The sequence below is a fragment of the Sorex fumeus genome, unplaced genomic scaffold, assembly GCF_029834395.1.
Source record: "Sorex fumeus unplaced genomic scaffold, SorFum_2.1 ptg000072l, whole genome shotgun sequence".
NCBI classification, from domain to species: Eukaryota; Metazoa; Chordata; class Mammalia; order Eulipotyphla; family Soricidae; genus Sorex; species Sorex fumeus.
In genome coordinates this window covers 43,884,059-43,910,001 of record NW_026606129.1, presented here as the reverse complement: position 1 = coordinate 43,910,001, position 25,943 = coordinate 43,884,059, and the positions used below count along the sequence as shown (strand labels likewise).

General features: G+C 38.3%; 1 protein-coding gene across 1 annotated transcript in view; it reads left to right on the top strand.

The window, feature by feature from the left end:
- The window catches only part of ULK4 (unc-51 like kinase 4), a 583,905-nt gene that overhangs the window by 196,306 nt on the left and 361,656 nt on the right, over nucleotides 1-25,943 (top strand). Inside the window, exons 26-29 of the mRNA XM_056128948.1 lie at nucleotides 8,250-8,301; nucleotides 8,401-8,495; nucleotides 18,770-18,821; nucleotides 18,926-19,070. Coding sequence (XP_055984923.1) covers nucleotides 8,250-8,301; nucleotides 8,401-8,495; nucleotides 18,770-18,821; nucleotides 18,926-19,070 — 344 coding nt within the window. The remainder of the gene's footprint in view (nucleotides 1-8,249; nucleotides 8,302-8,400; nucleotides 8,496-18,769; nucleotides 18,822-18,925; nucleotides 19,071-25,943) is intronic.

Genomic DNA, 25,943 nt, shown 5'->3' with positions numbered 1-25,943 from the left:
CTGGCATACTTTTTTTTTTTTGGCTTTTTGGGTCACACTCAGCAGTGCTCACTGGTTACTCCTGGCTCGGCACTCAGGAATTATTGTGGTTGGGGGACCATATGGGATGCCGGAGATCAGCATCCTCTGGACCCTGGATTTACTTTTTATACAGGTGCCAGCACACGGTTAGCCAGTTTTCCCTATAGACATTCCATTTCTTTTCGTTAGAAAAATTCAAAATACTTTTAAAGGGGCATGAATAGAGGAACTAACATTTTGTAGATTATTTTTTTCCCCTAAGGAGAAATGAAGTTTTGGTCTTTGTATTTGAAAATATTGGAAATCATTTAACACTACAAAGCATTGTGGCATTTTCAGAGGCTCCAAGCAGTGGAAAAAAAGACCAGGGAGAGTTGCTGGTAGTTGCTGTTCTCACTTTTCACTGGTAGAAGCTGCAGGTCACCACACCTAACTCTACCATACAGTACTATCTGGGCAATTTTAGAAGTCAGCAATCTGGGAAAGTGCTCTGGGGAAATTCTGGAGTGAGCATCTTAGTTCTCTGGGAGACAGGAAGCTGTGACGTTAAAGAAGTATGTTCGGGAGCTCATCATGTGTATTAGCATTTTTTTTTTTTTGCTTTTTTGGGTCACATCCGGTGATGCACAGGGGTTGCTCCTGGCTCTGCATTCAGGAGTTACTCCTGGTGGTGCTTAGGGGACCATATGGGATGCTGGGAATTGAACCTGGGTCGGCCGCGTGCTAGCAAACGCCCTACCTGCTGTGCTATCTCTCCAGCCCCTGTATTAACGTTTTAAACCGTGTTTCTTATCTCCTTTCGAGTATGCTCCTGATTATTGAGCTGAAGACAAAGACTTTGTCATATTATGTTCTGAAGTTCTGGCCCCACTTGTTTACAAAAGTGAGATTAAAGTTTTCCACCAAAAAGACCTCACAATTCATATTTTAAAATAAAAGATAAAACAATGTGCTAAAGTTATTCTGATTGATTTTTATCCAAGAGTATAATTATAATTTCCATTAGCAGTGAATTTGTACTTATTCTTGGCATTGAGATAATCATGGAGAAAAAAAGATACTTTCTGCCCTTTACATATTTTTTTTCCTTTTTTTTAATTAGTGAAACACCATGAGGTACAGTTGTATATTTACAAATTTTTGTGCTTGGGTTTCGATTATACAATGATCAAATACCCATCCCTCCACCAGTGTCCATTTTCCACCACCACGGGTCCCAGTATCCCTCCCACACCCATCCCCCCCATCCCACCCTGCCTCTGTGGCAGGGCATTTCCTTTTGTTCTCTCTCTCCTTTTGGGTGTTGTGGTCTGCAAAAGAGGCATTGAGTGGCAAACATGTTCAGTCCATAGTCTACTTTCAACATGTGTCACTGTCCTCCCATTGTTCATGGATTTGCTCAGTGGCCCAGTAACATTGTGAGACTTGTTACTGTGTTTGGCATATTGAATACATCAGAGATAGCTTTCCAGGATTTGCTGTGCGGACGAGATACTCTCCGTAGCTTGCAGGGCTCTCTGAGAGGAGCGGAGGAATCGAACTCAGGTCGGCCGTGTTGACTGCATGCAAGGCAGACGCCGTACCCACTGTGCTATCGCTCCAGCCCAAGTATGTGTATCTTGTTGAATTTTTTACTTTAGTCGGGTAGTTAAAACAGACAGTATATTTATATATATATACATATATATATTTAAAATTATGCTTATGGGCTGGAGAGAGTAGGGCGTTTGCCTTGCATGCAGCCGACCCGGGTTTGATTCCCGGCATCCCATATGGTCCCCTGAGCACCACCAGGAGTGACTCCTGAGTGCAAAGCCAGGAGTGGCCCCTGTGCATCGCCAGGTGTGAACGCAAAAAGCAAAAAAAAATAAATAAAAAAAATTAAAAAAAATTATGCTTATGCTTATGGCCACACGAATGTTCTTCTAAGAGAATATTTCTACCAACCATGAATCCGTACACCCAGTTTGCTGTGGGTGCTCATCTTCAACTTTCTGGATGCTGGGTGGCCCCATCCTTGCCCTGAGATGTGGACATTGCCCCCCTCACCCCCACCCTGAGTGATGCTTTCTGTTCCACACTCCTGAGGAGCTCTCTCTGAACTAAAGGTTGTTTCCTGCCCAAACTCTAGGCATAAAAAAGCTCATGCCTCCTGAAGATAGCCTGTGTATTTGTATATCCATCCCTATGCTGTCGTGCCTATGGATTTCTGTCTTTTATTGCTCACAGATAGTTTTGGGTTTGCAGTTCATCTTTCCACGTTGCTCCTATCACTTGGCCATTTTGATATTCTTTTTGATATTCTCGTGGGAAATTCTTCCAGCACCTTAGCTCTTAGCTCCTTAGCCTCCTCTTTCTCCCTGTCTCCTGGAGCCTGCCTGTCCTCCTGGGGCTGCCTACACACATGACCGGATTTTGGCTCTTGTCCTTTCTGGTCACCACTCCTGGTTTTCTGCCTACTACCTCTGCTCAAGTCTCTAACAGCACTCTGATTCCCTGGGATTTAAATTTGTGTTACCGCTTTCCTCTCACCATCCATTTGATGGCTGGGTTTTGTTCATAGTTTTTGTCAGAGCTCTTTGCTTCGCTTAAAGGCTTTCTTTCGTTCAGCAGCCGGTGCTACTGTGCATGCACCACCAACATCCAACATGACTTTTCCTCCATTGTCCTCTAGACAATGTTCTTCCACCTTTCGCACCATCCCCCCTTCACAGAACAGCAGTCATAACTAAGGAAATAGACAGTGGTTCTCAGCCTTTCTCTGTATATGTGGACCAGCTCCGGTTCATTGAAGAATATTGCTATTGCTAACCTTTTTCTTGGTTCTACTGAATTTTCCACCGCCCCTATGCCAGCTTTCAGTGGCTAACCGTAGCTAGAGGAAAACACAGTGTAAACAACTAACTTTAAATTCAAGTGGACTTTCTCTGGTACATCAAGTTCATCTTCCTAATTAAATATGTTCTTACCTGGTTGGTTACTCATACGTTTCCTTACTCTCTTTGAATATCCAGTACCTTTTACTACTCTGTCCTCACCCTCATCTGAGTAATTCCTGTTACACTGAGAAATATATCACAAGACATTAAAGTTACTAATCAATGAAACATTCAATGGGGACTTTGTTTGTTTATTTATTTAATTTTTACCCCTCCTCACAAACCTAAGGAAATTTTTTAGTTAATTGAATGGGGGAAGTATAAGGAAGAAAATGATTTTCAAAAAATAAAGCTTTTAATTACACCATCTGAATAACACAGATGACATTAAAAAATTAAAATAAAACAGAATGCATGTTCGTGGTTAGAGAAGTTCAATAGTACAGTAAGGCAGCAAATGAACAATCAAAATGTATTCCATCTTTCCAGATGGAACTTCTGCAGTGATTTCACCATTTTAGTCTTAAAAACTTTGTTCCCATCTTTGTGTTCTTATTATATATTCTTTAATTGTATAGGAAGGACCATAGCACTGTCTTTTTCTTAGCATGTATATAAGCTATTACTTATTTTTAAGTACTTATTTTTAAGTACACTCATTTTAGCCAGTTACCTCTCTTCAATTGTTTTATTCAACAGCAAACTATATTTATTCAGCAAAATTTATGTATCCATTTTGGAAATTTTCAAAAGCATTTCAGCCAGATTATTATAAAAAATTTATATTACCTGCTTTTTATTTTTATTTACCATCTCACTTCCTTTTTAGTACTTTTGACTTGTTTATAGACTAAAAAATATTCAGTGCTCTGTTTTCAATTTTCAATGTAGCATATGTGTTTTAAGATTTTCTCTTATTTCCTGCCTCATGAGCGGAGGGGAGAAGGCAGATGGAATAGAGAAGGGATCACTAAAGAAAATGATGGCTGGAGGAATCAGTTGGGAAGGGAGATGTGTGCTAAAAGTAGATAATGGACCAAACCTCTAGTGCCTGTATTGCAAACCAGGATGCCCAAAAGTTGAGAGTATGGGGAATATTGTCTGCCATGGAGGCAGGGGGAAGGTGGGGAAGGGGGGTATACTGGGGAGATTGATGGTGGGGAATGTGCACTGGTGGAGGGATGGGTGTTTGATCATTGTGTGATTGTAACCCAAACTTGTAAACTTGTAACCCAAAGCTTGTAACTTTCTCACGGTGATTCAATAAAATTAAAAAAAATAATTTTAATTTTTAAAACATTTCAAAGGCATTTTTATGTTTGTATATGAAAAGCATAAGTATATCCTTAAAATCATGAGATTTGGAGAAAGTAAAATCACTCATAACTTCACCACACTCAGAGATAGCTGTTGATAGCACATGTTGTTTGTAGTTTTTTCTATTAATATGAGCATTTGTGTTTAGAAAGACTATGAACTTATGTACATATTCATATGTGAACATATAGGCATATATATGCCATATGTGCATATGAAATTAATACATCTGGTTGCGACTATATATATTACATATGCATGTTTTGTGTTTTTTTCCACTTAACATTGTATTATATTTTTCTTTAATCTTGAAAAAATTTCCCCTCCCAACATTTAAGTTATGTGCTATCCCATTTCTATAAACTATATTCAGTATGTTATCATTTCAGTGAAGTCCAAAAATATCCAATTCAAAAACACATACTTTCAAAAAGAATTGATTTGTTTTTTTAGTCGCTGTGAAATTACAAACTTATTTATGGTTAGGTTTCAGGCACACAATTTTACAAAACCAGTCCCTTCACCAATGTCCACTTCCTTCCACCAATGCCCCCTCCCCCCCCCCCCCGCCATCACTCCATTTGTCTTCCTCCCAGTAATCTGCTTTATGAGAGGCTACTTTATAAATATATGTGTATATTTATAAATATATATTTATAAACACCAACCAACTGGCCCCCTGGTGCCGTGTAATCCCATCAGCGGCCAAGACTCTGAGACTATAAAAAGCAGCTCCCAGAGGAGAAGAGCGCAGTCTCCTGCCCCCATACCTGGCTATTCCTCACTGGGGCCCTTGGAGGGGAGCGGGTTGAGCTTTCCTCCCGGCCCTGGCCAGGGCCCCAGCAGCCGAAGATCTCCAGGACCAGCCACCACCATGCCGAGACCACTCTCCGTACACCTGAAGGTACCGGCAGAGGGACAAAGCCACGTGGGTTCCAGGGCCGAGATCTCCAAGCCTACTCGGATTGGAGTCGAGCATCCTCCACCCAGATCCTCCAAATTCCAGTAGGCGGGGGTCACACCCACCAACTGGCCCCCTGGCACCGTGTAATCCCATCAGCGGCCAAGACTCTGAGACTATAAAAAGCAGCTCCTGGAACCGCGCGGCCGCATTTGTGGCCGCGCGATATCTTATTATGACATCTCATTCTTACTTTGACAAACTGGCAAACTACTGAATGTAGCCTGCCCACATGGCAGAGTCTGGCAAACTCCCTGTGGCGTACCCAATATGCCAAGTACCAGTAACAATGATGGGTCTCATTCTCCTAAAGAGCCTTGAATATAATCTCAGGGCTAGGAGGAAGGAGACGTTACTGGGGCCTGCTCGATGCAATCGGCGACGAATAATTTTATGTATACATAAATATCTTGCACGGTGGTTTACAATACTGTTACTGATAGGGTTTCATGCATACTACTTTACCACCTTTCAGCACCACCTCCTCAGTTTAATGCTTCCTTCCACCATAGAGATCCACCCACTCCCTGTCCTGTCCCCCAACCCCTCAAGTGGCATGTCTCCTACTAAATACCAGTGATCATCTTGTTTTTTTTCCATTGTCTTTGGGTATTTGTTATTTAAGCATTATGTTTCTTTATATTGTGAATGAGAGAATGAGATCATTCTCAGCAGTATACACTTCTAGGACATATGGTGAAACTATCAGTCACAAGTGATGCATTCATCATCATGGTTATCTAAGGAGGGATGATAGCAGGTGGGATGGGGAAATGCATGCAAAGAATTAGGTTTTTTGTTTTTGTTTTGTTTTGTTTTGTTTTGTTTTAGGTCCACATCTTGCTGGGCTCAGGGTTTACCCCTGTGTCTGTGCTCAAGTATCATTCCTGGTGGGCCCTGGGGGATCATATGGGATGCTGCAATTGAAACCGGGACAGCTGTGTGCAAGGCACATGCCATACTACTGTACTATTGCTTCAGTCTCAGAATTAGCAATGTTTTACTACTTAACTTGAATGGTTGACTTAACAGTTTTCTTTTTCTTTTTTTTTATTAAAAAATTTTCTTAATAGTGAGACATCATGGGGTACAGTTGCAGACTTACACATTTTTGTGCTTGGGTTTCAATTATACAATGATCAAATACCATCCCTCCACCAGTGCCCATTTCCCACCACCACGGATCCCAGTATCCCTCCCACCCCCCATCCCCCCGTCCCATCCTGCCTCTGTGGCAGGGTATTCCCTTTTGTTCTCTCTCTCTTATTGGGTGTAGTGGTTTGCAAAAGAGGCAATGGGTGGCAATCATGTTTGGTCTATAGTCTACTTTCCGCATGCTTCTCCCATCCTCGGAGGATCCTCCCAACACCTTTATTTGGTGTTCCCTTTTTTATCTGAGCTCCCTTTTCCCCTAGTATATGTGGTTGGCCTCCAAGCCATGGAGTAAAATTCCTGGTACTAATCTCGGCCATTCTTGGGTGTTAGTCTCCTATTTTGTTACTTTATGTTCCCCAGATGAATGCAATCTTTCTATGTCTATCCCTTTCTTTCTGAGTCATTTCGCTTAACATGATACTTTCCATGTAGTACCACTTGTATGTAAGTTTTGTGACTTCGTCTTTTCTAACAGCTATATAGTACTCTATTGTGTAAATGTACCAAAGTTTCTTTAACCAGTCATCTGTTCTCGGGCACTCAGGTTTTTTCCAGATTCTGGCTATTGTAAAGAGTGCTGCAATAAACAGTCAATTGCAGATGTCACTTCGACTATACCTTTTTGCCTCTCTGGGATATATTCCCAGGAGTGGTATTGCTGGATCAAATGGGAGCTCAATTTCTAATTTTTTGAGAATCATTCATACTTTAATGGTTTTCTTTATGACATAAAATCTACATTTATATTCATTTATTTTGTTACATTCATTTTTAAAAATTCTACTTTTAAGATTCTGTTTCCTTTTATTGTTTCTTTTTGTTAATCAACTGATTCTTGCTCAAATTGAATCTTTTATAAAGAAAGGTTTTGCTTTTTTATTTTAATTTAAAAATATGGAGACCTTTTCATATCATCCTTAAAAAAACTCTTTTAAAAATTATGTTTTGAGGTATAATAGTTTATAATAGTATTAAAGTTGTTATTTGATCATTGTAGAACTATCCCAGTCTCTATTTTAAAAATTCTCATAAGAGAATTTTTAAGTAAAACCAGTGGGCCTGAGTAGACCCATTTTCTATGCTAGACTATTACTTGCTTAATTTTTGAGGATTGGTTTACGTTTTATTTTCTATGTGTTATTCTATTTAGAGTATATCTGTACTGTTTTGTGTGCTAGGGGCAAGTGCTCCATTGCATTGTCTGTACACCTCACTAACATGGCTGCTGTGCCTGTGATTGTTCATAATAGCAGTGGGTGTTTCATTCACAAATGTCCGCAGATCCTCTTCTGTTCTGCGGCATTCAGGGACCAGGAAGTTCACCCAGGGAACTCATACCTTAGCTGCTCAGGTCTGTCTCTCCATCAGTTATTGGCATCTTCCTGCTCAGGGAGGTATGGCAGCAAAAGAGTGTGGGAGAGCTGATTGGGCTAGACTTGGGGAAAAATGGTATCTCCAAGGGACTTAGAGGTGAAATTTGGACAGGACTTTGACTGCTGTATGATAGTGGGATGGCATTCAGGGAAGCTCAATGACTGTATCTCATGAGTAGGTGTCACCATTGCTAACTTGTAAGATGGGTATAGCAATGCTGCTGGAAATGGTTATGTATCAATGGTATTATCCTCACTTTTTCAGGCTGACCTTCTTGGGCTTTTATTACTATTGACTTTATTCTCACATGAATTTTCAGTTGTAGTGATTTATATGCTTAAAACTATAGCTTGTGATAACTGAGTACTATGTGATCATATCTTTAAAATGTGATTATCGTGTTCATAATACATAAATATTTAATGCCTTCTCTGAGTTATTTCATGAAGGACAATGGGTATAATTTTGGGTGAACATTATCTGTATTTTATTTCACAGTTGTTTTGAACTCTCCATTTATTGAAATTTTGATTTTTTAACAGAATCATATTTGGTCAATAGACTGCGGTGAAACTAACATAGAAGGAGCTATGGGTGAGTAATCCATGGGACATTTTACATATTTGAGGGACTTGGATAAGACAGTTTTTAATGTGAATACACATAGCTATAATAATAACCTATAATTCCTAGGACCTACGGCATCTGAAGAATTTATCAAGATCACGTTGTCGGCTTTTGAAGCAATAATACAGTATCCTATTTTGTTGAAAGACCATTGCTCCACGGTCAGTTCTGTCGGATTTTGAAAAAGATACTTTATTCTTGACTTGTTTTGTGTATAATATAGTTTAGATGTACTTAGCCCATGTATGTTTCTCTTGGAAAATATTTCAAAAAGTTGCCTCATCTGTCCTCTAGGGGAAGATGAACAGAGGAAATCCCTTCCTTCCTTTCAATTAATTTCCACCCAAGGAACTGATTTTCAAACTAATTTGGGATTTTCCATTATTCTCTTTTCTGTCTGGCCCACCATCTGACTCCTCCTTATTTTTTGTTTTGTTTATTGTTTCCAAACAATAATACAAGTTCCTAGGACAGTTTCCCACCCTTAGCCCTATGGTCACCATAGGAAGGGAGGAGGGCTGTTCTGTGTATGACTTGATGGTTGGCAGCATTACTGCTCTCTGCCCGCTAAGTGTGGGTGGCACCCTTTCTCCTCCTCACCTCTGTTTGTTGTACTGGTAAAGGCCCTCAGACACACTTGTCCCTGCACCGCTTTCTACTCAACTCTCTAGTTTAGATTCTTATTCAGAAATTGGGGGTTGGAGAGATAGTACAGCGAGTGGGGCATTTAGCCTGGCATGTGGCCAAAATGGGCTTGATCCCCGGCACCCCATATGGTCCCCCAAACACCTCTTAATGTGATCTCTGAGCACCACCAAGTATGGTTCCTAAACAAAAACAACAACAGCAATTAGTCTAGGAGTTCTGCCATAAGTTTTTCAGATATTAAATATTTTCCAAGTTTGATGTTTTAAATATTATTTGATTTCTTCATTGTCATCAATGAAAGAGTGAATACAAAATCCTTAACCACTGATCTGAAACCCTGTTTGTTGCAGTCATTTTCTCTGTGATAATTTCTGAGTCTTCCATTGAGATATTACTTATTTGAGTATTGCTTATTGATTTTTTCCACACAAACAAAAATAACCTCATTGATAATTTGTTAAGATGCAGTATTAACAAGTATCTATAGAGTTAAATACTTTGTATTCTAATAATGGAATACAGCCAGACCAATCACTGAAATTATAGCTAGTATTATGGTAGAAAAAATATCATTGCAACTCATGGGCTCCATAAAAATATGTTTTAATTCTACCACACTTGGGAGAGCTCCTAATTACCACTTCTCAACCATAACTAGAATACATGAAACTGGCTATCAACACCCCAAGGAATGTAACATTGTTTGAAATGTTAACACAAACTATGTTCAAGGACACTGATCAATACTTTGTGATATGGAAGCGCCTAGATGCATTTAATTCTGGCTGAGCATAAGTGCTTCATTTGAAATATTCTCAGATTTTAGACCATTTAGTACCTCTGAGTTGGAAATCATCAGTGTGGACAATAGAACCATCAGAAATAAAATAGTGATTTAATTTTTATGGAGAATTGGTCCCCTTATGGTGGTTTCTGACAACTATATTAATAACAAAGGGGGAAAATGGTTACTTCCCTATCAGAAAATTCTAACAATAATATATGTAATTTGCCTAAAATTTATTTATTTATTGTCCTAAAAACTTAAGCTAAGCTTTAATACCTTTGACTCTCATTTTAGAACTTTTAAAGACTGGGGATCAATAAATATTGAGTAATTTAATTTTAATTAAGACAATTTTGGGAGTTAATTAAAAGAGTTCTTGAGAATGTAGAGCAAACAGGACCCTGAGTAACTGCTTTCAGGGCAATGTAAGTTAGTACAAGAATTTTGGAAATTTACTGGTCATTGCCAGCTGAAGATGAATATATTTATATGTCCAAACTTAAAACTTTTGTCTCAATATTTGTAAAGTTTTATAGAAATAATGATGTATACCAACCAAATTATATTAATAAGCATGCTCAAAGCCCCAAAGTGAAAACTACCCAAATGCACATCAACAAATTATTGAATAGCCTAATTTCTTGTTTTTATCATTGACTTTATTTATAGAATGATTTTGGTGCTCCAACTATAGCATATTTAGCCAGTATGAACCCCTTCAAGTTGACATCCATGTCCTTGTGACATACCCCATGGGAAATGACCCTAGAGAGCACAGTCCAGGTGTTAAGTTTGCTCCTTCCTCATGAACTGTTTTAACTCAGAGCTCAGAAATATTTACCTGTATATTCACACATGATGCTTATGTGTAGTTCCATGTATATACATGTACATATACATATATATATTTTGAAATGATTAATTCCCACTAATATCTTCAAATGCAATCGATCCCTGTATGTATCTTCCTTGCTTGATTTTATTGCATGTGCATCCCTGTTTACATTGTAGCTTTTAGCCCTCCTGCCTCACACTGGGGAGAACTCAGCCCCAGCCCTAGGGAGTTCACAGACACTGGGGGAACCCCTCTGTACCCTCATCTACCTGTCGCACAGTGGGAATTCACTTCAGCCACTGCCAATTAAAACCTGCTCCTCAACCCCCCTCCCGCCCGCAATCCAGTTGTGCTGACGGAACCCAGGAACCTGCCCCTTCAGTCATGTGCTGGCGAGAACTCAGCCCAGCCCCAGTGGCTGCACGGACACCCTGTATCACGTGGACACTAAGGCATCCATATGATTACTTCATATGCCTCACATCCTCTAAGCGCAAGTGGAAATCACAGGGTTTTAGATCAGTCCCAGGATATTCCCCTCAAAGCCCTGCAACTGGAAGGGAGAATCTAGAGGTGCACTTACCTGTCCTGCTAAAATACTACTATGTGGTAGTGAAAATAGACAGAGGCAAAACAGTAGCCTGTTCATATAAAACAATGAGTCAGGTTAGATAACTCCATCAGACAGCCAGAAATTTAATTATAAAATTTAGAATAAGAATTTTACCTGACGGGTCAGAGACATAGTAGGGCACCTGCCTTGCATGTAACTGACCCAGTTGTGATTTGTGGTACTACATTTGGTTCCCTGAACCCTGCCAGGAGAGATTTCTGAGCACAGTCTGGTGTGTCCCCCCTTTTCCCCCACAAAGAAATTTACACGAGTGCTATGTAAACTTTAGCTTTCAAATGATTTGCCTTTACTTCCTTAAATTAAAAATATTCCCACACAACACCATATTAAACATAGTTTCATTATAAATTTTAAAGTATTTTGGAAATACACTTTTCTACAGATTGTTATATTGTTTCCTTTTACTTTGTGAAAGAATGAAATTTGAATGTGTTTGCATGACTGGTTATAGTTTAATCTGCTTAACTCCTAGTATCATGTTCAACATTACTTTAAAACAGAAAATAAGTGTTAAATTATGAACTGAGCATCATCTTGATCATTAATGGTTTAGTTGGAGAACAAATAATATGAAGTTTAGTAATGCAAATAATATTTGTATACTCATAGTTTTGTGTTTATCTAGCTTAAGAGTTTCAGAGTTTTCTTTAGAATTCTTATGTCACAAACATTTCTTCTGGGATTTGTCATTGAGGATCATTAACAGTAACTAATATTCATCTGCATGCAAACACATACATATGGCACACAAACATTTTTATTCTTTCGGAACATAGGTTCCAGTATTAGAGCAGAGACATAAAAACTAGATTTAGGAATCTGCTTTTCAAAAAAAATTGTTAGGGACTGGAATAGTAATACAGTGGGTAGGGTGCTTGCCTTGCATGTGGCCAACTGGGTTCAACCCTCAGCCTCCCTGAGCACTTCCAGGAATTGATCCCTGAGCGTAGAGCCATGAGTAAGCCCTAAACGTTGCTGGGTGTTGCCCCCAAACCAAAAAAATCAAACAAAGAAATTCATTATTTCTCTGGGGAAGTGTCATTTTATCCTCTTTTGGAGAGATTATATTTAAGAAAGTAATAACACTACATTAAATATTAAAAATCTTTGAATTGCTTCACACACATATATTACAACTAAAAGAATTAATAAAAGATGGAATTTTAAGATAGAAAACAGTCATTAGTACAGGGGAGCTTGATTATGTCACAATGGTATTTACGTTAATGATGTTATACTGTTTACAAATTCTTTGTAAGATTCTAGAAGGATAAGTGATAGGCAAATTGTCTAAGTTGACAGCAGCAAAAAATTATTTACTTTCTATTATCTTAGATGATTTAGCCTCTTCTTTCATAGATCTAGTGCGAAAAGGCAAAGCCATACCAATGGTGAAAGTTTTGAACAACTAGTCTGTCATATACTACTTACTTGATTTTTGGGTGATAGTTCTCTCAATTTGACTTGGAAGTTACTCAAGGGAGATTTTAGGATTTGGAGTCTTTTCTTTCTGTACTGCCATGCCATGCTTCTACCATTTGGTGCTCCGTTATCCTGAACAAACACTGTCTTAAAGTGACATTTTAGAATGCAGATGGTGGGTCATCATGAATTAGACCACATTTTCCAAATATTTTTAAAGCAGTAGGCACTTTGAATATGATTAAACACTCATTACTTGTTTTGTTATGATGTAGGCTATAAAATTTCTCATATTGTAAGGCATTTTAAACAAAATTTTAGATAAAACCATGTTTACTCCCCGTTTCTGGGAGGACTGTGAGTCTGAGATTACGTGGTGGAAGACCTTTTGCTTGGAGGTTGATGCTTCTTCCCTGTCAGCATAGTCTGGTAGAAAACAAAAAAGATGGAATTCTGAAACATCTTCCTGGTCTCTGTGTAATCAGGCCATAGATGGGCTTCCAGTTCCTTTGTAAGTAGGCATAGAGGAGTAACCTAAGGAAGGACTATGTTTGATGGGCTTGTAGGTATGGATAGTGAGAAAGGTAGTAATATAATGAACAGTAGGCAGGACACTTGCCTTGCATGTAGCTGACCCGGGATTGCCCCCTGATTCCCCATAGGGATCCCCCAGACACTGCTAGGAGTCATCCCTGTATGCAGAGCCAGAAGTAAGCCCATAGCATTGTCAGATGTACTCCAAACTGAACAAATTTTAAACAAAATATAAATGTTCTCCAAATAACACTGAAGTGCCCAAATGAGAATAAGCTGACTGTTGAGAATTTGCTCAATAATTAGGGAACTACTACTGTCACTTGGATTGTAGTAAATGAGAATTTATATGAGCATGTAAAGAATATTCTGTTTGGGCTTTGGCTGTGGCTTAGCATAAAGTGCGTGATTTGCATACATATTTGTTCATTGGCACCACATACACAAGAAAGAAAGAAAGAAAGAAAGAAAGAAAGAGAAAGAAAGAAAGAAAGAAAGAAAGAAAGAAAAAAAGAAAGAAAGAAAGAAAGAAAGAAAGAGAAGGAAGGAAGGAAGGAAGGGAGGGAGGGAGGAAAGGAGGGAGAGAGGAGAGGAAAGGAAGGGAAGTGGAGGGGAGGGAAGGGAAGGGGAGGGAAGAGAAGGGAAGGGGAAAGAAAGAAACAAAAAGATGTTTCATTTTCCCTTATCTTATTCTTCTCTGAAAATCTATATAAGGAAGACAGCATGTAGTTAGAACCCTTTATCATGACCCTTTCTTGAGATTTATAGAACAGATACATGCAGGAGGGAGAATTGGTTCACAGTGAAGTTTATGACCAACATCCACCAGTCTACACAGGTTCTTGAAAGAAACTTTCTGGTTCTTTTCTATATAAACTTCTTGTGAGTGTGCAAGAAAGGAGGTTCTCTCTCCTGGGACTCTGAGCACAACCAGGCGTGGCCCAAATAACAAAAGCTAAAAATAATTTTTAAACAAAGAAGTTTCTCTAGTTAGTTACCTTGTCCCTTGATTGATTGAGGGGCAGTAGAGTTGGACCTGCTCTGTTACGGTTATAAAAGGTGGCTCCAAGACAATCTCTGAGTATATGTTCTACTTAGATATTCATCACTCGCATTTATAGTAAGTGTAGTGCTGAGGATACATGAGTGAACAGAAATGATGCCCAGCTCTGAATAGGTTTAGTCGTGGTAAAAGGGCAGGGACCAATGTGAACAACAGAGATTAGATCATAGATCGAAGAGAGCCTTACTGGTGGTGTACATGGGGTGTGCCAGAGCCTAACTAAGGTCTCTCAGAGTTTGAAATGCTTTTTAGAGGAGGCATTCTTGTTCTGACTCTTGTTTTTCCTTATATTTATTTATTGAATCACTGTGGGAAAAGTTACAGAGCTTTCAAGATTAAGTCTTGGTCATACAAAGATCAAACACCTTTACCTTCACCAGTACTTATTTTTCACCACCAAGAACCCCAATATAGCTCCCTCCCCCTCTCCCAATGCCTGTGAGACAGATGATTTCTACTTAACTCTCTCTCTACTTTGATTACATTCATTATTTCAACAAAAGATGCACCATTATTGTTTAGAATTTCCCCCCAACAATCAGAACTGCTGAAAAGGAATTGTGAAATAATTTGTTTTCCATAGCTGGTTATGAGAATCATATGATTTCTGATCTTGATATCAGAAATTCATGTATAGTTGGATTTCTGATATTTTACTAGGTAAGTCTGGAGGGATTTCTGCAGAGAGCCAGATAATTACGAGATTGGTTTCTGTGCGTCTGGAGCCATGGCTGTGCCAGAGAGCCGCTCATGGGGGGCAAATTGTGACCTCGGTAGGGCATGAAGGACGAGCTGGTACTACCCCCCTTCCCATGAGACTGCAGTTGCCCCGTCACCGCCGGCTCATACCTGGCTTTCCAATAAGCTCTGAGGCGGCGGCCACCTTGCTGCTGTGGGGGAAAAAGGCGGAAGGGAGCAATACCCTTTCTCTCCTGGGGAGTAGTTTAATGCATAGTCCATTCACTTTTCTGCTGAAAGCTGCCAGGCTCTGGATTAAGTCTTGTGCTGACTCTTAAAGGCAAGTAGGAGTTAACTTCAGGGATTTGATTATGTTACTAGCACAAAGACTCATAATTGCAAAGGGAGAAAGAAGTGCTAAATGATTTCATAAGTCATCTTAAGTTGTCTCCAGGTGTTATTTTGAGAATTTTAAAGTAATTTACTTGAAAATATTTAATCATAGAGGTGTGAAATTATATACACGCACTGGTTTTAATCTCAGTCCTAGGAGAGGCTAGCTTATATGTGAAGTATACTCTCAGGAATTCAGCCTTCAGGGGGTGATTGGTTGATGTTGAAAAGAACTACAGAAATTTATGTCTTGGGAATGTTGTTAGATTTTTTTTTCCATTGGTGGAATTGGCCCTTTTTCCAAGATAATTTGGATTGACTCAAACTGTGTATACTACTGGTGGTTTGCCTTTGGAGAGAACTGAGAATCTAGTGAGCCCAGCAGGAAAGTGTACCTGGAGTTGGGCTCTGTGCCAGGGTTTGATTTAGAGTTTGGGTCGTGGAAGCCTCTAGCAATCTGGTGAGGTCTGTGCATTCATTTGCAGAACAATGCGTTAAGATACATAAAGCCAGATAAAAACTATACACAGTGTTGTAGAATAAGCCCTGTTTATTGAAATATTCTTATCAAAATAGTTTTGTTAAAAAACAAAGTCATCCTGCTTCCGACCTAAGTAATGGTCATGGTTACTTTCAAGAGCCCTTTGCTATGTGGCGGCCACACCCCAGTGCCCACCCACTGCTCTGCTGTGTCCCCCTGAGTCCTTGTTGGAGCAGATTTCTTAGGACAGCAGTCCCTTCCACGAGTAAGTGAGACTGTGACCTCCAGAGGTTTAGGGCAAGTAAGGGTAAGACAGGGACTGACATCAGAATTTTTTGCTCCATCCATCATCTTGAGCTCATCCCTTTCAATTTGGAATTGTTTTCTCATTGGCATCTTGTAGATTGCATATTGAGACGATTGCTTTAATTTTTATCTGGATGTTTCCAATTACATTCAAAGTAAATCATTCTAAATATCTCAAAATTTAAAAAATAAATTCAAGTCATTGTGTGGATCTACAGGCCTTTAAATGTAACTTTGAGCAGTTATTTATTTTGAAGAGCAACAGAACAAATGAAATACACCTCCTACCCTAATCCAAAAAAAATCCTGATTCTTCTACACATCCAAGAGACTAAAGATTAGATCTTAGAGATACAACAGTATTTAGTCAAAGAAAAATGTTTCAAACAGATGAGAATATCTGTTGTGGGTTGTGGGTGGGAAACTAGTGACATTGGTGGAGGGAAGGGTACACTGGTGGTGGGGTTGGTGTTGGAATATTTAATGCCCATAACAATTGTACTATGAACATCTTGGTAAATCACAAGGTTATCCTGGGAGGATCCTCCCAACACCCTTTATTTGGTGCTCCCTTCTCTCTCTGAGCTGCCTTTTCTCCTAGCATGTGTGGCTGGCCTCCAAGCCATGGAGCAAAATTCCTGGTACTAATCTCGGCCATTCTTGGGTGTTAGTCTCTTGTTTTGTTTCTCAGCATTTTTGAGCAGTTGAACAGGAACGCTTAAAGGTGGCTGAGGTTGGACTTATTTCTTTCCCATATCAATTAGGTTTTGGTCAAATGCTAATGTTTTAACTCAGGTAAGATAGTACTCCTTGAGTCCAAACCTTGGTAAAGTAGCAGTGAACATTCTGAGCATGTTTCACAATGGGAAATCTTTCCTTTCCTCTGCCAGAAGCAAGAGGGAATTTTTCTTTTACATTTATCCTGAGCTTATGGTGTATTTCTAGTAGATAAAACTCTGTGAACTCCTAAAGTTGAACGGCAGAGAGTTTTTACTCTAAGGTCTGTCTGTAATAATTAGTAACTCACCTTTTTGGGGGGTAGGGGGTGGGAGTGGGAGACTGTTTCTAAACCAACTGGTTGCTCTTGAGCCTGTTTTTGCTCCTGGCAAGCTGTGGTTCTCTGTATTCTTTTGTCTTTTCAGTTTAGGAAACATTGATTTGCTTGGTAACTTCAGTTTTCTGATTTGTCTAAAAAGAAAAAAAAAGCACATTTCCCTCTTTTTAACTTTATTTTTTCTGTTGTGAGAATGGTTGTGATAATGTTCAAGCTTCTCCAGAAATTTTTCAATAGCCATTGTACCCATAAATCTTTAATTTTTCTGCAAAACTCATGATGTTATAGGTACCTTGAAATTTTATTTCTGTTGTAAATGGACTATTTTCTTGTTACTTGATTATTGAGCTTAAATAAGAATACCCAAAGTTTTTTTTTTAAATAAATCTTCTTTTGACAATCTTACACTTTAGTCATGCTTTTTCAAAATTTTTGAATTGGACATTCAGGTCATTTATTTCAGTCCCATTCCTCTCTTAACACATTCTCAAAGACTCTTAATATAGATAGGTAGGTGTTTGTTATGTTGGTAGATATTGATAATGGAATATACTTCTTTCCTTTGTATGGGTTTTGCTTTTGATGTAATTGGGAGTTTAGAGTACTTGAAATACTTTAATGGAGCATGATGTTTTTATATGGAGTAATATATCATTTAGTGGAAGAAGGTAAACACAACACTCTGATTCTTTGGTTTCTTATGCAAATATGCAAATAAAATCTCACATATGAATTTAGTACACAAAGTGGTAATAGAACAAATTTAACATTGGTGGGCCACTACCTATGTCTAGGAATCTTAGCTGATATAGGTCACCATTTTATTGGTTTGGACAAGAAGATGATGTCTTTGTGCTTTGGCAGTTTCTCCTGCCTTCTAACAAAGTAGAGAGAACAGATAGGTAATTTAGGATCAGGGATAGATTTAGTTGTGAGCAGCATGTATTTTGTTTTTCAGTTGCTGAAATAGTTTGAGAAATGATAAGTAGGACTGAATATTTAATGATAGAAGTTATTTGTCATTTATTAATCATCATTTGATGGGGGACCTTTTTATTTTGGAATATGTTTCAGATCATATTTGATTGTGTTCTTTCTGATAGAACTAGGGAGATATTTTGTATTGAGTCTTCACATCTTTTGAATCACTCCTAAAAATAACCAAAAGTGATTTGTGATAGCTCTTTGATGTTTTTGATAAAAAATGAAAAGCCTGTATCTCATTCCCCCCTATCCAATATTTTGACTGTTCTTTGACTTAAACTTGAAAAATGTTTACCAGCCTCCACTTCAATATATAAATATATTTACATATGCATAATGGTTTAATGTCAACCCATGAAAACCAGATTTTGCATTATATACTAGAGTTCCTTTTACAAACACTAAAGGTTTTGCTAAATTACTGTTTTGAAGATCATAATGTCATTTTGACCTAATTGAGCTTGGTGGTTTTATTAAATGCAAGATAAATTTGGCTGCTGATTTATTTTCCTCCTTTGATATGTGATTCTGTCAGTGGAGAAAGTTTTGGGAGTGGTTGATGTCAGTCTTATATTTATAAAGATTTGAACCAAGTCTTTCACATCTTTTCTCTTAGGTTGTTGATTATATCCTGCCACCCTTGGTCTCTTTGGTTCAAAGCCAAAATGGTAAGTGTGACCACATCAACGAGAATTCCATCAGTTACACATTCTGTTTTCATTCTCTCTCCATGTAGTCATATTCTTGGCATATTTTTTCTTCTTCTTTCAAGTGGAATGGAGACTCTTCAGCTTGCGGTTGCTCTCAGAAACCACGTCTTTACTTGTGAACCAGGAGGTTGAGAATGACAAGCAGGAGACGAATGTCGATTCTGACAACAGTCTTCTGGCTCTCATTAGAGACGTCTTACTTCCCCAGTAAGTATTTTGTGCTTTGCTTACACAGAGAACTATAGGATATTCAAAAAAAAAAAAAAAAACAAACAAACGAGAAACAATGATGGAGATAGGACTCTTTCTATCTTCCTATTTATGTAAAATATATTTTGTACATAACCATAAAAGAAAGGCAATGATTCCTACACTGCATAGGATCCTGAAAAATCTCAGTCCCTCTTCAAAAACATCCATGTAGAGCTTCGTTTGTTTTCTGTAATGCAAATGACTCTGAGAATATGCAGAATGAAGGGACTTGTGGCTTGGAATAAGGCACATTATTTGAGGTCCACATTATAAGACAACTGGAACATGAAATGGACTTTCCCCAGCCCTATACAACAATTAATTGAGACTGAAAGGAACCTCCCTTGCTCCTAAGCTTATGGTATAAAAATTAAGTTTAGTTGCAAACAAGAGGGGTTTTTTTTCCCCCTTCGTGGAATAGTGGTGGTGGAACGGGTTACCAATGTTTATTAACATAAAGGGATTATCTTTTTTACTTTTTCTCCATTTGACTGCTGAGAGCTTCCAGTGAAAACATGTGAAACTCTAAAATGACCCCCCCCCCCCCAGTTCACTCCACAAAGTGATTGTGAATTATATCAGATGGAAATAATTAAAATGAAGAAGTGTATTTCCTAGACCACTACTGTAAGCAGTGTATGAAGCCAAGCAATTACTGGATTGTGTGTCATGGGCCAAGTGCATGCCTAATTCTAGTTATTTCCAGGGCTTGGGCTACTGTCTGAATCAGTAACATTTTATTTATTTATTTTTATTTTATTGAATCATTGTGAGATATAGTTACAAGATTTCATGTTTGAGTTACAATCACACAATGATCAAACACCCATCCCTCCACCAGTGCACGTTCCCCACCACCAATCTCCCTAGTATACCCCTCTTTCCCACTCTCCAACTGCCTCCATGGCAGACAATTTCCCCCCATACGCTCTCTCTTCTTTTGGGCATAATGATTTGAAATACAGATACTAGAGGCTATCATGTTTGGTCCTTTATCTACTATCAGAATACATCTTTCATCCCGAACTATCCTTCCAACCATCATTTTCTTAGTGATCCCTTCTCTAATCCAGTTCAGCAACATTTTCAAGAAGGGTCATTTCATCAAATGCTCCTGTAGAGTTGCTCATCTTCTCAAGATCTCTCATTTCCATTTAAAAGAAAAGTCACCACAGTCTGCCAACCAGGTCTAATTAGGTTCTGAAGCATTCCTTCATCCTAGTGGGTTCGAAGGTAAATTTTGTGTAGTGGTAGCCAGTGTGTGCCAACCCAGCTCCCCACAGAGAGAGGGAATCTACTTCTTTGATTGGAGCATGATCCATGGGGCTTGCTTGATAGGTTCTGTTTCTTTTTAAATTTTCTTCTGGGGTTTTTACAGTTGTTTTCCAGGAGACTGCTGATAATATTCCTATTTTATATTAAAATAATAGAATGTTTAGAAAAATCTTTAAAATTTTGTTATGTGAAGCAGTCTTAGTGATAAACTATCAGTGTAATATTTTGGTTGCATTTGTTCTGGTTGTGTGTGTGGCATGTGTAGGCAAACAGATAAAAATCTTCACTTATGGAATTGATGATTCAATGCTGCCTTGAGATACCCCCCTAAAAGTAGATAAATGCATGAAATATAGTTTACCTCTATATGTAAATAAATGCATAAAATACAGGCTTTGTGCCAAATTTGATATTTAAAAAGGTATACTTAGAATATTTTCTGCCTAACAACTTATGGAGAAGAAATTTTTAGCACCTGAGATGTACTCCTAACAATAGAAGAAATGATTTTTTTAAAGCAGAATTTCATAGCTCACTGATAGCTTGTTAAGTGCTCTGGAATTGGATTGGTAATAAATTTCTTCATATCAATTCTGCTCAATTTTGGAACAGTTGGTAAAATAAAAAGTATCAAATCTATATTTTCATTCTCTTTTTACAGTCACTTGAACAGGAATCAATAGCCAGTATTTTCTTTGTGCCTTTACCTTTTCCAGAGCTAAGAAATTAAAGGGAAAAATGTAAATCTATACCACATGGTAAATAAAGATCAAAAGTAATGTACATGCATTCAGGTTTTTAATAAAACAAACTTGAAATGCTCTTTGGATGATGGAATGGAATTCATTGGAATGCGATGTGGATGTGGACTGATTGTGATGAGAAGTGCAGGACTTGGCTCTGTATTTCACTCTCAAACTTTTTTCATCTATAAAATGGGGATAGGAATGTCTGTCACAAGAGACTCATGAGGACTAAATGATAGAACCGAACAATGTGTGTGGGACATGGTACATGTTTGACAAGTGTTTAATACTACAGTTACTATTAGGTATTTTATAATCTCTTTTACTAACCTTAAAATGAAGATTTTAATGTACAATAATATGAGTGTATAGATTTTGGAAAAAGCATAATGACCATGAAAATAGATAATTCTGACTGTACCCTTTTATATGTAAAGTGTTTAATAAATTTTATGTTTAATTTTTTAAATGAAATTAAGTAGTGCATTTATTTAATTTTGATTCAAGGATTTTAGTCTTTTCTGTTTGTTCATTTGCTTTATTTATTTATTTAAAACTTTTTTTTATTAGTGAAACACCATGAGGTACAGTTACAGACTTATAAATTTTTGTGCTTGGGTTTCAGTTATACAATGATCAAATACCCATCCCTCCACCAGTGCCTATTTTCCCCCACCACGGGTACCAGTATCCCTCCCACCCCTATTCCCCCCCCCCCCCCATCCCACCCTGCCCCTGTGGCAGGGCATTCCCTTTTGTTCTCTCTCCTTTTGAGTACTGTGGTTTGCAAAAGAGGCATTGAGTGGCAATCATGTTTGGTCTATAGTCTAATTTCAGCATGCTTCTCCCATCCTGGGAGGATCCTCCCAACACCCTTTATTTGGTGCTCCCTTCTCTATCTGAGCTCCCTTTTCCCCTAGCACGTGTGGCTGGCCTCCAAGTCATGGAGCAAAATTCTTGGTACTAATCTTGGCCACTCTTGGGTGTTAGTCTCCTATTTTGTTACTTTATGTTCCCCAGATGAATGCAATCTTTCTGTGTCTATCCCGCTCTTTCTGTCTCATTTCGCTTAACATGATACTTTCCATGTAGTACCACTTGTATGTATCATTTGCTTTATTTAAACACCATGATTTATAAAGTTGTTCTTAATACAGTTGTTTTTGCATTCAATGTTCCAACAGAAATCCCATCACTGGTGTGACCTTTCCTCCACCATTGTCCCAATTTCCCCAACCACTCTCCAAGTCTGACCCTTTACTAGGCACAAAATCACTTATTTTAGATTCTTTGTTACAACTAGATGACTTAGAACTGTTAAAAATACTTCAGTAAAATAAAATTGGTGACAATTTTATATATCATTAAGTTGTATCAGAATCTATAAAGCTGTTCATTTCTAGTTGAATCTTCTGTTATTGATTTTGCTTATTGAACTTAGTTGAGTTATATGTTACTTTCCCATCAAACTTGGTGTGCTTCTACCAGGATGTCAGTATTATGGAACTGCTCTAGGAACTTTAGGATTTGTATAACCAGGCCAGTGACTGAATTTGCCTCGAATTCAGGAATGGAATTTGTAAGTGGCTGTGGAATTTGTATGTGGCTACTAGGGCTTCTGGAAGTATGGGAAGTTTCCGGCCTTCTCTGAGAAGACCCCAGATTTTCAGCCTGAGAACTGTTGTACCTAGAATTTTCGTGGGTTTGACGTCTCTGCAGATATTAGTCTTGAAGCAGTGGAGTTGGGCTGTTGACACGGTCGCAGCTGTGGAATGTGGTGTAACTGCCAGCGCTTCAGCAGGGCAGGGACTCAGTCTTTGCCATTTCCCGAGTTTTCAGGTGGAAGACTGGTGTACCTGTGAATTTTTTTGGCTTGGCTTGCATATCCTCAGAGATTTAGTCATGAATCTGGCAAGGAGTTTAGTTGTTAAGATAACTCTTGGCAATTATCAAGTTTACAAATGCTAGTAATGCAAAATTCATATTCTTCCTTCATACGTGCATGTGTCTCTCTGTGTGTATATATGATTATATATGTATGTTTTTACAATATAAAGCAGCTTCAGAATTATGACATTTATATTATTAAAATTTTTTTGCCACACCTGACAATACTCAGGGATTAATCCTGGTGGTTCTTTGGGGGGCCATATGGGATGCCGGAGATTGAACCTGGATCAGCTGAATACATGGAAAGCTCCCTACTCTCTGTACTGTCATTCCACCTCCTGTTTCTAGTATTTATAGGAGCTGTATGGCATCTTCTTCAGTTTGGCAAATACACACACACACACACACACGCACGAATGTTACACTTTGAAATGTGTTATAGTTTTAGTTCCTTTTTACCTTAAGTAACACTTTGGGTAAAACGAAGGTGACAGCCTTTCATGCATATGTATATAACAGGTGCCCAAGCTTTTTGGTTTTGCTCTTTTACACCCGCAGTACTCAGGGCTTATTTCCTACTCTGTGCTTAGGGACCACTTTTGGCATACCTTAGGGGACCATATGTAGTGCTGGGAATTGATCCCAGGTGGAGCATGTTCAAAGAACGTGCGTAACCATTGTACTATCTCTCTAGCCCAGAATTTGTAGCTGGATCCAGAATTTGGTGTTAGGTCTACTATACATACAATGTATGTATATCTTTTACTCCATTTCTTTGCTATGCCTTCATATCTACAGCTTTGTTCTCTAAGAGGCTCTTTCTTCTTGGTGGTTAAAGGGCTCCTGAGTATTGATCCTAGAGAAAGAGTGTTGTCTTTCCCATCAACTGTGGCAAGATTCAATTGGTGGGAAGAACCACGTATTCCAGGTGCTTATCAGAACTGCTCTGCGATAGGAATGAAAGCTCAGTCATAGGAATGTATCTTACAGTTATGAGAATAAATGTTTTATTAAAATAAATGTTAGTTACAGTTCTCAAAGAATCAGAACCAATAAAGATGTATTTATATAAAGATAAAGTTTTATTATAAGGAATTCCCTCACATGATTATGGAGGCAGAGAAGTCCTTTAAGATCTGCAGTCAGTGTGCTGGGAGCCCCAGAGAGCCAATGATGGAGTTCAGTTAAATCTGCAGACCTGAGCACCAGGAGAACTAAATGTGTCAGTCTGGAAGCACCGAGACTGGAAACACAAGAGCCAGTGTTTGAATTCAAGTTCAAAGGCAGCAAAAGACCAATGTCTCAGATTGAGTTTGTTTGGCAGGGGGAGTTCTTTATTCAGTATTTTCATTCTATTCAGGTAATTTCGTTGATGTGATGAGACTCTCACATTAAAGAGGAAAATTTGCTTTACTGACCCTGACTCAAATATTAATCTCATCCAGAAACTGGCATGCCCATTTGGAATTAAAGTTTGCAAATGCCTGGGTACGCCATGACCCAGTCAACTTGACACAACCAATTAATCATTGCTATCTCGATCACAAATGTCATGAATAAATTGCTTACTTTATAAATTAATGAATTGCTGTCAAAGAACTGTTACTTCTTATCAGTGTCTTGCTTTGAAGAGATGAACTTTAGTGCCAAGTATTTGGTGATGTTTGTAGGAGAGTGCAATACCATTTAATATGAGATGGTATTTGAGTTAGGTTTTGATGTCTGTGGGGAGTGAATGGAAAAAAGTATATAGGTAACATAATGCAAGAATGGCATAAATGCGAAGGCATGAAAGGGGCAGAGTGGTGGGTAGTAGTGGGTAATAAGCATGCCAGCCCATTTTGAGCAGAAATCCATATGTGAAAGTTAGACATAATCATCTGGGAGAATGTTTTCTCTCTTCATCAATCCATTGATTGACCAGTAGAATATATATGCCAGTACCAATGCCAATATCTCTTGCAGACATATTTCTTGTGTCAAAATTGGCACAGACTCTGCCTTTTTGTAGTGTATTTTCTGACAGAATGGTTTATTTTTTAACTACAGAATTTTGTAAATAATGCCAGTAAAATTGTTTACATAAGTGTGAGTTAAATAGTAAATCCATTCATAAAACTTAATGGAACACATTCTTTCTAAATTATTCTGTGTACTTGTCATGCCTTTGACTTTTAGTTTAACATTTCACCCATTTACCTTTCTAAAGCTCAGGGTTCCTCAACACTGTATTTTCCTAGGACTTTACATCCCATTGCACATGTCTTTTGTTTTTGTTTTTAAATGAAATCACAGTGAGACACACAGTTACAGAGTTGTTCATGATTGGGTTCAGTCATATAATATTCTAACATCCATCCCTTCACCAGTGTACATTTCCCACCGCCAATGTTCCCAGTTTCCTTCTGCCCCCCCCATCTCTATGGCAGGCACTCCTCTCTCTGTATCTCTCTGTCTCTCTCTGTCTCTCTCTCTCTCTCTCTTTCATTGGGCATTATGGCTTGCAATACAGATACTGAAAGATTATCATATATATGCCCACGTATTTTTATTCATATATTTTTAAGGGCATATTTTATTTGCTCTTAATGTTTTAAGAGCACCATGTTATCATATCACCAAAATGCCAATATCCTTTCACCACTTACCATGGACAACCTGTTAACATCACCCCAAAGCCATTTGCTCACAGTTTTGAAGGCTCAATTATGAGCCTTTCCATTCAGATTAGGAATAAGCACTATAAAAATTTCCACATAGTTTTGGATTATGTATATGAACTAATGCAACAATTGGTTTTCTATTGGTGCATAACCAATTAGGTCTAAGGTGATGAATTAAAGCAATATGTTTGTTGCAAATCTATTCTGCATGTTGAGAGTCTGACTGAGTGAAATTGGGTCTATTGCTTATGATC